The sequence below is a fragment of the Spinacia oleracea genome, chromosome 1 (genome assembly GCF_020520425.1).
Source record: "Spinacia oleracea cultivar Varoflay chromosome 1, BTI_SOV_V1, whole genome shotgun sequence".
In the NCBI taxonomy this organism is placed as follows: Eukaryota; Viridiplantae; Streptophyta; class Magnoliopsida; order Caryophyllales; family Amaranthaceae; genus Spinacia; species Spinacia oleracea.
The window spans coordinates 99,211,161-99,222,907 of NC_079487.1; the positions used below are offsets into that span (position 1 = coordinate 99,211,161).

The 11,747-nt window shown below is 32.3% G+C and overlaps 1 protein-coding gene and 2 long non-coding RNA genes across 3 annotated transcripts; 1 reads left to right on the top strand and 2 right to left on the bottom strand.

The window, feature by feature from the left end:
- Nucleotides 1-520: 520 nt before the first annotated feature.
- LOC130466058 (uncharacterized) lies at nucleotides 521-2,384 on the bottom strand. The gene is made up of 3 exons (XR_008926077.1): nucleotides 2,173-2,384; nucleotides 1,763-1,819; nucleotides 521-796 (listed from the first exon to the last, which is right to left on the bottom strand). It is a non-coding gene; the product is annotated as an uncharacterized lncRNA (long non-coding RNA).
- A 1,798-nt stretch (nucleotides 2,385-4,182) lies between these two features.
- On the bottom strand, nucleotides 4,183-6,046 carry LOC130466059 (uncharacterized). The gene is made up of 3 exons (XR_008926078.1): nucleotides 5,835-6,046; nucleotides 5,425-5,481; nucleotides 4,183-4,458 (listed from the first exon to the last, which is right to left on the bottom strand). It is a non-coding gene; the product is annotated as an uncharacterized lncRNA (long non-coding RNA).
- Nucleotides 6,047-8,052: 2,006 nt separating this feature from the next.
- LOC110775377 (protein VACUOLELESS GAMETOPHYTES-like) lies at nucleotides 8,053-11,705 on the top strand. Its single transcript, XM_021979989.2, has 2 exons — nucleotides 8,053-8,439; nucleotides 10,746-11,705. Exon 2 carries the CDS (start codon nucleotides 10,754-10,756, stop codon nucleotides 11,495-11,497), a length of 744 nt encoding a protein of 247 aa, XP_021835681.1. The 5' UTR covers nucleotides 8,053-8,439; nucleotides 10,746-10,753; the 3' UTR covers nucleotides 11,498-11,705.
- Nucleotides 11,706-11,747: the final 42 nt, after the last annotated feature.

Here is an 11,747-nt window from a genome sequence, read left to right on the forward strand (position 1 = left end):
CCGACCCTAGGGGGTAGGCAAGGGGTGCGACCGCCTATGGCTCAAGGCGGAAAATGGCCTAAAATAATAGCATGTCCAGTAAATTAGTACTAGCTAGTAATTAACAACACATTAAACACACATGTTATTTCCTTGGCTCATTTGTAGATAATAGGTGCTAAAGCTTTGATACCTACCACGAGTCTAGTGTTCGACTCCCATCATTGTCTTTATTATTTTGTTTATTCGTTCCCTCATTGTATTTCTTGATGTAAATTTTTTATTTATTTTTTGCAACTAATTTTCTCATTTATAACACTTTGTACATACATTGTCTTAATTAGTTAAACCCTTTATTTGCATTAGCTCCGTCCTTTAATCCTTTACAAGATAATTAAGTTTTACGTTGAGTTTATGTACATAGTAGTTGACTTTTATACTCAATTCTAATTGATGTAAATATATATGGGCGAAAAAAATGTTTAATTGACAGACTATGTGTAACACCCCCAAAATTTTAGACCTTTTATATAATCGAAAACCCCGTTTTTATTTCATAAAAACCATCGTCCAAACCTTGGGAGTGTCACTGCTACATTTATTCTCCTTAGAAAATAAATGTAAAGCAACAAAACAATTTAAAACCATTAAAGTCAAAATTAACTAAGTGGTCTAAAGGTGGCCAATAAAATATTACAACCAATTAATCCCAATAAAATAAATAACAAAATCCAACTTAGACTGGAATAGAAATTGTCTCTTGACTAGGTGGTTATTCTAATCGTCTCCTCACTCATAGCCAAGTACCTTTACCAACCTGCAAAAATAAATAGAAAAGAGACAAGAGAGACAAACTCCCAAAAATCAGATAAACTGAGTAATTCCAACTCCATCCCGTAAAATAAATAATTTTAGTTTGAAAAACGTTTTGAGTACATAAAGTAAATAATTAAACAACAAGTATCAATTTAATAATTCCATTATTAAACTCATCACATAAGGTCAATATTAATTAAGTGAGGGAATGAGAACGCTAAGGGTCGCGCGTAACCCTTGAGAATGGCCAAAGTAAGATGAGTACAGAATGTCCCTAGTGTGCACACCCCTCACTAATTAACTATGGGTCTCCGCGACCGCGCACCAATAGAATTAGGAGGAAGACTAAGCAGAAAGTTTCACACAGAATAATATAAACCAACTAGAAGCCTACCGGGTCTCCACCAAAGTGCACCGATAGAACAACATCTAGAAGGGCAACCTGTTCCTTACCCTTACGGGCTTTTCCCTCTTAAATTACACTTTACGTTATTAGTGATTTAATAAGACCCATTCACACAAACAACCAATTCAAGGATCAAAACAACAATACAATTAACTAGTCATATGAAACCAACACACAATCAGTTCAACCTTATTACTTGGGGTCAGATTAGTCTCCAAATACGCAAATCACCTCAATGAGTTTAATTAACTATCACCTTACTCCAACAATTCATATCAACACTACTGCCCAAATCCTCATTTGTATTAAAGTTCCTCAATACTAGTACTTCTGTTTGAAAGACAAAAACTTAATCAAATAATCCTTTTTACATACTAAGTATAATTGTTCAAAAATAATACTCTTGTAATAGTACTCCTACTGAATATGCCTATTAATTCGATCAAAATATGTAGTTCATCATATATATAACACTCTATTTTCCTATCAAATAATAACACAAAAACATATCCAAAATATATTTCGTAACGGGACCTAAAGATGATGGACATGGAAAATTACCTTGAGCACGTCAATACCCGAAAGTGTATAGTAACATCCTTTATCAGTATCCATCATCTACAACAATACACAAGGATATTGATCAATCTTCTACCCTACTCGTTAACCGAAATAGTTGGACAAAATCTCACACATGGATTGGAGTTGAAACTCATTACGTAACCCTAACCAAAACTCAAAGCTTAAGTTTTAAGTTCAAACAATCAGAGTCATCTTTTACTAAATCATCTACTATCATTATCATATATTTATTTAACAAAATCGGTAGGAAATTCTTAAATCTGTAAAATGTTTGACTTCAAAAATCCAAAAGTAGAAAACTTCTCTAATATATAATGAATACATTACTCAATAATTTATATGCTTGTTCTAAAACTGGGAAACGAAACAAGGTTTTATAGCTCACTCACCCCGACGAGGAGGAAGGAGGGTTCGCCTAATTGTAGTGAGCAGAGATAGCAGAGCAACAATCAATCGACATTTATGATGGTATAGGATCCAACATCCGAAGGAGAAGGGTAATGGTGATTTTGAAGCCTAACACTTTTCTAATATTGATGGAGGGATGATAAGAATGGTGATAGGCTGATAGCAGTACGGAGGCATGATTTTCATTGAGAGATCATTGTATACACGGCTAGGTTTTTTTTTTTTTGTCAAGTGTATTTATAGGCTAGGTCAAGTTTAGGGTCTAGTTAGCTCTACTAAATTTAATTTTTCATAAAATAATTAATAAAAATCCAAAAATCAGTTTATAAACTAAAATTTTGTTAAATTACTAAACTTTATTTAAATAACAAAATCAATACAAATTATTTACCTAGTCCATCTAAAATATACTTAAAATTTTGGGGTATTACATCTACTCCCCCTAAAAACAAAGTTCGTCCTCGAACTTTACAGTTAGCTCTCAGATAAGACCCACTTATAATAAAACTTCGGGGAATTACATTCACCCCTCTAAAACAAAGTTCGCCCTGGAACATTAATATTAGCTCTCATGATGGATACTCGAAACAACAAACTTGACATATTACACCTACTACTCCTTAAAATAAGGTCGGCCTCCTAACTAGAAGTTCGTCCTAAGACTTCAAGGTTAGCTACATACGACTACTTTGTACAAAAGAAATGAATAAATTAGTATCACACTCTACCCCTCTTAAAAGGAGTTTCGTCCCCGAAACTCTAACTCTTAAAGGTGTTACTCCTTGCCATGCGCGTGCTACCATGACATACTATCACATATAACACATCATATAAACCCACAAATAGGTTACGTACATCAATATTCTAAGGGAGAAATAGACTTATAAATAAATAATCGTAACGTATATTATCATCTACGCATGGAATCTGTTAAAAGAAAAAAAAAGATAACGTAACTCAAAAATTGTAACCAACAACACGCTAAGGGATGCAGAACGAGCTTCTGGTCGCCTCTTTTGGAAATCATGTGATCATTTTCAGATAATGGTTCCTTCATGAAAGTCGGAGATCTCAAAAAGTTAATGAAGTTAGGCTTAAGAATCGCTCGATTCGGAGTTGTGAGCTAGGAGGTACACCATTTTGAATTCTAGTGTTGATGTAGTCTCATAATTGCATCGGGGTTGGGTTGGGTGGGAAACTCTTTTATCGCCCTTCAATTAAGCAATACTATTTCTCAAGGTCACTTAGAGAACAATAGAAAGAAGGAAAATAACACATAGTTATGAAAACAATCAAATGCTTATTCGTACATGTTACTGCAATTGGGATCAATGGAACAAAAGTCCACGTTTTGATTTGAAAGTAATTAATTTTGTTTAATAAATCAAGGCATGATATAGATAAGGCATGATATAGATAGACAAAACTAGCCTAATAATGCTTGCAGGTTTGCTAATCGATGGAAAAGAAGTCGGTGAGTATTAACAAGAATAAAGCCACCCTTTAGTTTTTTTTTTTTTTTTGATAAATTGTTGCTAATCGGCTATATTACTACCTACGAACTAATTCAAAAAGAAAATAAGAGGAAGAGTCCGAAACTCAAAATCATAAAACTTGAAAGTAAACCCATTACCTGCAGAGAAGAATGGTTTTGATGAAGATGATAATATGGTGGTGGGCGGCAGAGATGCGTGAGGCCAAGGTATATTGTAGTAGGGGTTTTTTCTTTGATTTGAGGGTATATATAATTTATGGTATTAGGGTTTTGCGTCCCGCGCTCACGGCTTTATAAGAACCTAAATAATCTTATTTTCATTTATCTGAAATAACCCAATTCATTTTATTAATCCTAATTCTTAATTATTCCATTTAGTTCTAATTTAAAACTCGACACTAGGATATGAAGATCCTAGTATCAAAAGAATTGAAACCTAAGCTCTGATACCAATTTGTAACACCCCAAAATTTTAGACCTTTTATATAATCGAAAACCCCGTTTTTATTTCATAAAAACCATCGTCCAAACCTTGGGAGTGTCACTGCTACATTTATTCTCCTTAGAAAATAAATGTAAAGCAACAAAACAATTTAAAACCATTAAAGTCAAAATTAACTAAGTGGTCTAAAGGTGGCCAATAAAATATTACAACCAATTAATCCCAATAAAATAAATAACAAAATCCAACTTAGACTGGAATAGAAATTGTCTCTTGACTAGGTGGTTATTCTAATCGTCTCCTCACTCATAGCCAAGTACCTTTACCAACCTGCAAAAATAAATAGAAAAGAGACAAGAGAGACAAACTCCCAAAAATCAGATAAACTGAGTAATTCCAACTCCATCCCGTAAAATAAATAATTTTAGTTTGAAAAACGTTTTGAGTACATAAAGTAAATAATTAAACAACAAGTATCAATTTAATAATTCCATTATTAAACTCATCACATAAGGTCAATATTAATTAAGTGAGGGAATGAGAACGCTAAGGGTCGCGCGTAACCCTTGAGAATGGCCAAAGTAAGATGAGTACAGAATGTCCCTAGTGTGCACACCCCTCACTAATTAACTATGGGTCTCCGCGACCGCGCACCAATAGAATTAGGAGGAAGACTAAGCAGAAAGTTTCACACAGAATAATATAAACCAACTAGAAGCCTACCGGGTCTCCACCAAAGTGCACCGATAGAACAACATCTAGAAGGGCAACCTGTTCCTTACCCTTACGGGCTTTTCCCTCTTAAATTACACTTTACGTTATTAGTGATTTAATAAGACCCATTCACACAAACAACCAATTCAAGGATCAAAACAACAATACAATTAACTAGTCATATGAAACCAACACACAATCAGTTCAACCTTATTACTTGGGGTCAGATTAGTCTCCAAATACGCAAATCACCTCAATGAGTTTAATTAACTATCACCTTACTCCAACAATTCATATCAACACTACTGCCCAAATCCTCATTTGTATTAAAGTTCCTCAATACTAGTACTTCTGTTTGAAAGACAAAAACTTAATCAAATAATCCTTTTTACATACTAAGTATAATTGTTCAAAAATAATACTCTTGTAATAGTACTCCTACTGAATATGCCTATTAATTCGATCAAAATATGTAGTTCATCATATATATAACACTCTATTTTCCTATCAAATAATAACACAAAAACATATCCAAAATATATTTCGTAACGGGACCTAAAGATGATGGACATGGAAAATTACCTTGAGCACGTCAATACCCGAAAGTGTATAGTAACATCCTTTATCAGTATCCATCATCTACAACAATACACAAGGATATTGATCAATCTTCTACCCTACTCGTTAACCGAAATAGTTGGACAAAATCTCACACATGGATTGGAGTTGAAACTCATTACGTAACCCTAACCAAAACTCAAAGCTTAAGTTTTAAGTTCAAACAATCAGAGTCATCTTTTACTAAATCATCTACTATCATTATCATATATTTATTTAACAAAATCGGTAGGAAATTCTTAAATCTGTAAAATGTTTGACTTCAAAAATCCAAAAGTAGAAAACTTCTCTAATATATAATGAATACATTACTCAATAATTTATATGCTTGTTCTAAAACTGGGAAACGAAACAAGGTTTTATAGCTCACTCACCCCGACGAGGAGGAAGGAGGGTTCGCCTAATTGTAGTGAGCAGAGATAGCAGAGCAACAATCAATCGACATTTATGATGGTATAGGATCCAACATCCGAAGGAGAAGGGTAATGGTGATTTTGAAGCCTAACACTTTTCTAATATTGATGGAGGGATGATAAGAATGGTGATAGGCTGATAGCAGTACGGAGGCATGATTTTCATTGAGAGATCATTGTATACACGGCTAGGTTTTTTTTTTTTTGTCAAGTGTATTTATAGGCTAGGTCAAGTTTAGGGTCTAGTTAGCTCTACTAAATTTAATTTTTCATAAAATAATTAATAAAAATCCAAAAATCAGTTTATAAACTAAAATTTTGTTAAATTACTAAACTTTATTTAAATAACAAAATCAATACAAATTATTTACCTAGTCCATCTAAAATATACTTAAAATTTTGGGGTATTACACTATGGGTCTATAAGTTTTAAAATAGATATCAAATTTTAATGATGACAAAATTAACTAATACTTTTTTATGCTCAATGAACCTTTGTTTTAAAAAAATAAAAATCTCTGTATGCATATTAATTATCTTGTAATTAAGTAAATATTTATTTTATTGAAATATTTCAAGAAATCGACTAGAGCAGGAATTTGAAATTATAGGATCCTGCAAAGGAGATATAATAATTTTTTTATTGATTTGAATTCAACAATATAATGGATTTAACAAAAAAAAAATATATATGATATTATTTCAGTTAAAGACGTATCATTTCGGAAGGGCCTCCTATCCCTTATTTCGCCTAGGATCGGACCCTCAAAATGTCAGGACTGGGCTGTTGGACGGGTCATTAAAAGTAATTTGCATGTTTTAACAACAACTTAAATGGTAAACTAATTGACAAATTAATTAGATCGATTCCCATGTCACCTGAAATTTTAAGATAATTAACTTTCTAGTTAGTTTGTATTCCAATGACAAGTTAATTTGCCAAACTAGCTTCATACTAAATACATTTTTTTAGGGAAATCATATTTAACTAGTTAATTCAATTTATACAATTAACCATTTAGTTTAAATTTTATTTTATTTGTTACTTATACTATTGGGTATCTTTTTTCAAGCAAATTAGTTTGCCAAAACTAATTTATTAAAACCACTCCAGCGGTGCTAGTAGGTTGAGACTTTTGCAAGTTATAAGCACATTCCTAACTACAAACATTGGAGTTACCCTGAGTAATTTATCATTCTAGTGTTGAGAAAAATAGACCTTGAGTAAATTTGAGATGAACAACCAACAGAAAAAGAACACTCGTGATTAATTGTTTCAAGATCGAGGAAAATGTTCAATATATGGGCTTTGGAAGTCCAGAAAATCAAATTGTCAATGCTCAAGCCCCGCAGTTAGCAGGGGGTTGGAGAGGCGGATATCTAACATGTGTGGCAAGTGGCAACACACATATCAGCAACAACATGACAAAAATATGGGAAAGGGCAAGATGAAAGGACAAAACACAAAAACCAGAACAACAAAATAAGAGAGAGAAAGAGTAAAAAAATAGAGAGAGAAAGAGGCGACAGTAGAGGGAGAAAGTACCATTTTTTTTAAAAGTATCATTTCTTAAAAAAAATAAGTACCATTCTTTTTAAAACAAGTACGGTTTCTTAAAAAACAATAGGATTTTTAAAAAAAAAATCAGTACCATTTCTTTTTAAACAAGTACTATTTTTTTAAGAAATACCATTTTTTCATTTTTTCATATTCATAATTAATCTAATTAAAAAAATAAATTGCCAGTAATTTTTTTTGTCTTTTTACTATTTTGTCTTTTGCTCTGATATGTATGCTAGCATATCAGATATCCGCTTATAGTTCCTCCAGTTACATATATTGTGATCTTGTTGACACATGACTTAAGTCACTTAACCATACACATATTTAAATAGGTTTTTAAATAGTCCAATAATCTACCATGTTTTTAAATAGTCCAATAATCTACCATGTATTGAATGAACCTCTTACGTGGAACGAACCCCTTATATCGACCGAACCATACATGATTAGATTTAAATTTTAATATTATAGAAGGTTGTAATCTTATCATTACCTCTAAAGATGCTTGCAAGCCAAGTACCCAAACTTGGTCAATTAGTTCAAGAATATCCATTGTCTATCTGTCGGGAAAAATTTACGAGTATATAATTAAGACTAGTTGTATTTGTTATCATCATTAATTACTTAATTAAGGCATTTTCGCATATACGTGGATTATATCTTTTCTTAGTTGGAACTTCTTATGGTTAAGTTGATCAAGCTACAAGGCTGATTACGGGTAATTACAATGAATACACGGCTAATTACGTCATTAACAAATCAATACTCATAATTAACACGGGATGCTCGTTTTCTTAACCAGTAAGCTAGCTGTTGAACCCTCTAATCATCCATATATAAGCACATCATAAGACCAACTTATTATTCATAACTCATTCCATTACCATTACATTGGTTAATTAAAGAGAGAGAAAGAAGAGCTACACTAAAGACAGAGAAAGATCAAGTGTTGACTTTTGAGTTCAAGAAGATTGTTGTTGGTGATCCTTTCATCTTTTTCAGGTATGTTCTTAGAAAATCTTTCTTATTATCTGCAGGGTTGTTAAATTTCTACAAAATCTATCTTGTTCTCGAGTACATTTTACATTTTAGAGATAAATGTATCCAAATTTGTTTAGTTTTTGCTCATTTTGAAATATCTAAATGAAGATCAAATGAGCCAAGAACTCCATTTAGATACACCATCCTCTATATGTATCCGGTAATAAGAGGGAGGTTCTCGATAATAATGAAGGTATTTATGTAATAATTTACATTGTAATTAGTATAAACGATCAGCAGCTCCGCTCAAATGATGAGATCTGATGAATACTTATACTAATTATAATTGTGATATATAATTACATGGTACCCTTATTATTATCTGTAGTAGTTGTGATTATAAAAAATATAAACCAGGTCAATGAAACCCGAGTAATACAAGGGCATCAAGCTAAGCACATTGCGTTCTTAATTACGATGATCCGCACCAAAGGCCTTTTTGAAGCTATGACAATTTCTTGTATATTTACTAGAAAATTAAGTATAATTTTCTGATTGTAAATTCGAAAAATATTTTTTGTATATCTTATTGTATAATTTTGTGTGTCGACCCAAAAAAAAAAAAAAAAAAAAAATTCCAACTATATATCCTGCCTCGAAAAAAATAGATACGGATACATCTCTGCCATATTCCCTTTTTTATTTTGGAGAATTTATACCTTACTCTCACGAAAAAATTCTAAATTGGAAGTACAAAAGAAAAAGGAAAGTGTAGAATTAATTCGAAAATTTGAATATTGACTTTTCACCAAAAGAAAATGCCCAAACATGGGTACAAACGAATGCGTACGTATAGTTATGACTTATGAAAAGAAAGTAACTCCATACATCACATATTGGATTGGACTGGACAAAACAAAATGGTTATACCAAAACTCGTATACAATATATGCACACGATTATTAATATAACTTGTCTCGGATCTTTACTTGATTAACTAGCTCAAATTTGGTTCAAATTGGATTTTGATCAATTACTGAATTTGAATCAAACCGAAAAGAACTTTATCAAAATGTTAATTGAGATCATTGGATATTGATGGACATGACATAACTCGCGTCAAATCGACAAGAACATCCAATTTAACAGCTCTATGTATTGTAGAAATTGACAAATTGTGCCAACATCAATGGCTAAAGTGGCCTTTATTTTGATCCATTAAGAAGATAACATATTACATATGAGAATATCTAAGGTGCATCCTCGCTCATTTTTCTCTTACATGCTCTGTACGTAAGTCCAATTTCTTTAAATGACATGCATTATTATGAAGGGAAATTCAATACAAAGAAGAGTTAAAATCTAGAGTTTTAAGGAAAACAAAAAGTAACTAGACTAGATAACATTTATTTATTCTCCACAATTTCTTGATTATCAATTAGGCCTGATCAACGGGACGAGCCCCATTAAAACCCCATGACCTGCTCGTTTAAAATGGGTCATGCCCATTATTTAATATATAAGTCGAGCCCTTAATAGGTGATCAGTTTGATAACGCGCATGAATTTAATCTGATAATAGCAACAAATTAAATTAAAGTATCTACTACGGGTTTTATAATTGCTACACGATTGTACAAATATTACTTAAATGGACTAGGTTGGGACGTTGGTTATGGTCAAATTACGTTGACCCGACCCAAATCATTTACCAAACCACCTTGACCCTACTCACCCCACCCGACCCATTAAATATTGACTTGTCCCGTTAAACAATTAATTATCTATTACGTAGTAACATTTTATTACCGTCTAAAATAACACAATTATGAAATAAAATATGCGTACATATTTTATCACCGCTAAAATAACACAACTAAAAAATAAAACGAGTGTAAAATAATACTGAGTACTCCGTACAATAAAAAGAATACTCCCTATGTTCCTTAATACTCGACCTGTTTTGATCGGACACGCTTGCCAATGCACAACTTTGACCACCAATTTCTTTAACTACGTATTATAAAAATATATAAAATATTAATATTTTGAAAATATATATTAAGATGAATCCAACAATATATTATTATATAGTAACATTTGTTTTCATACACTATAAATAAAATAGGGTGAAAGTGAATTATGTGAATTGAATAGTGCAAAAAGTCAAAACGGATCGAGTATTAAGGGACGGAGGGAGTATGAATCATTGCTTAAAGTTTTATTTTAGATTTACATTAACCTTTGATATGCATGATGATATTTCTATCCTAGTTAGGTCTAATAGAATTAAACTCATTAATGTAATTTGTTGAATTATGTAAACAGCTAGCATCATGACAGACGACATTGGACCTATGAGATGCCTTTGTTACCGGAACAAATATCCTGAGCTAAAACAACACATGAAGACCTACAATTGTAACGGGTGTAGGATGGATGGGCGTGGAGAAGGATATATGTGCGACGAATGTGACTACACACTCCATTCGCAATGTATGTATCCGTCAAACAAAATAACTCCTTCCTTCTCACGAGGCGATGATATATTTGAATTCATGAAGGAACCTCTTTCAACATCAGGACAGGGAATTAGATACTGTGATGCTTGTGGAATGAGGATTAAGGGATTCGTTTACCATTGCTATAAGACGGGTTTTGATTTGCACCCTTGTTGTGCTAGCTTGGGAACTCATTTGGAGATTGATGGACAAAGGCTTACTCTCAAAAAAGAAAGTTCACAAAACAAGTGTGACTTGTGCAACTTGGATGGTGTAAACAAGAGTGGTAGAATTGATTTTGGATGGTTCTATGCATCTAAGAACAAGGATTATAAGTATCATGTTTCTTGCATTATGATTTTGGCTATCAAACATTCTATTAGTGGTGGTTCCGCTTTGGCAAAGGTGGAGTCGCTACCGATAGTTGAGAAGAAAAGACGTGGTAAAGATGGGAGCAAATATTGGAAAGTACTAAAAGCTATTGTCACATATGTCATAGCTATTGTTTTTGGCGACCCGACTGCAATTGTGGCTAAGTTGATTGTAGAGAGTGTTGTGCAACTCGGGGAGCTTCTGTAAAAATGTCTATTGTTTGAACTTTGCCTTCTCTAGCTAGATATTTGAGGGGGGTTTTTTTTTTTAAAATGTTTGAAAATATTTGTACATTGCTTGTACATCTAGTTACACAATACATGTATTCATTGTATATAAATATAATGTATATTTTGTTCAACAATGAAGTAAGTTGAATAAAATTTGTAGCATTTATGCAATTGTGTACATATTAGCTCCAATTACACATTTTATGTATTGGTTGTATAGAATATAA

Excerpts from the sequence above, each read along its gene's own strand:
- LOC110775377 (XM_021979989.2), top strand. The coding sequence starts at position 10,754 with ATGACAGACGACATTGGACCTATGAGATGCCTTTGTTACCGGAACAAA.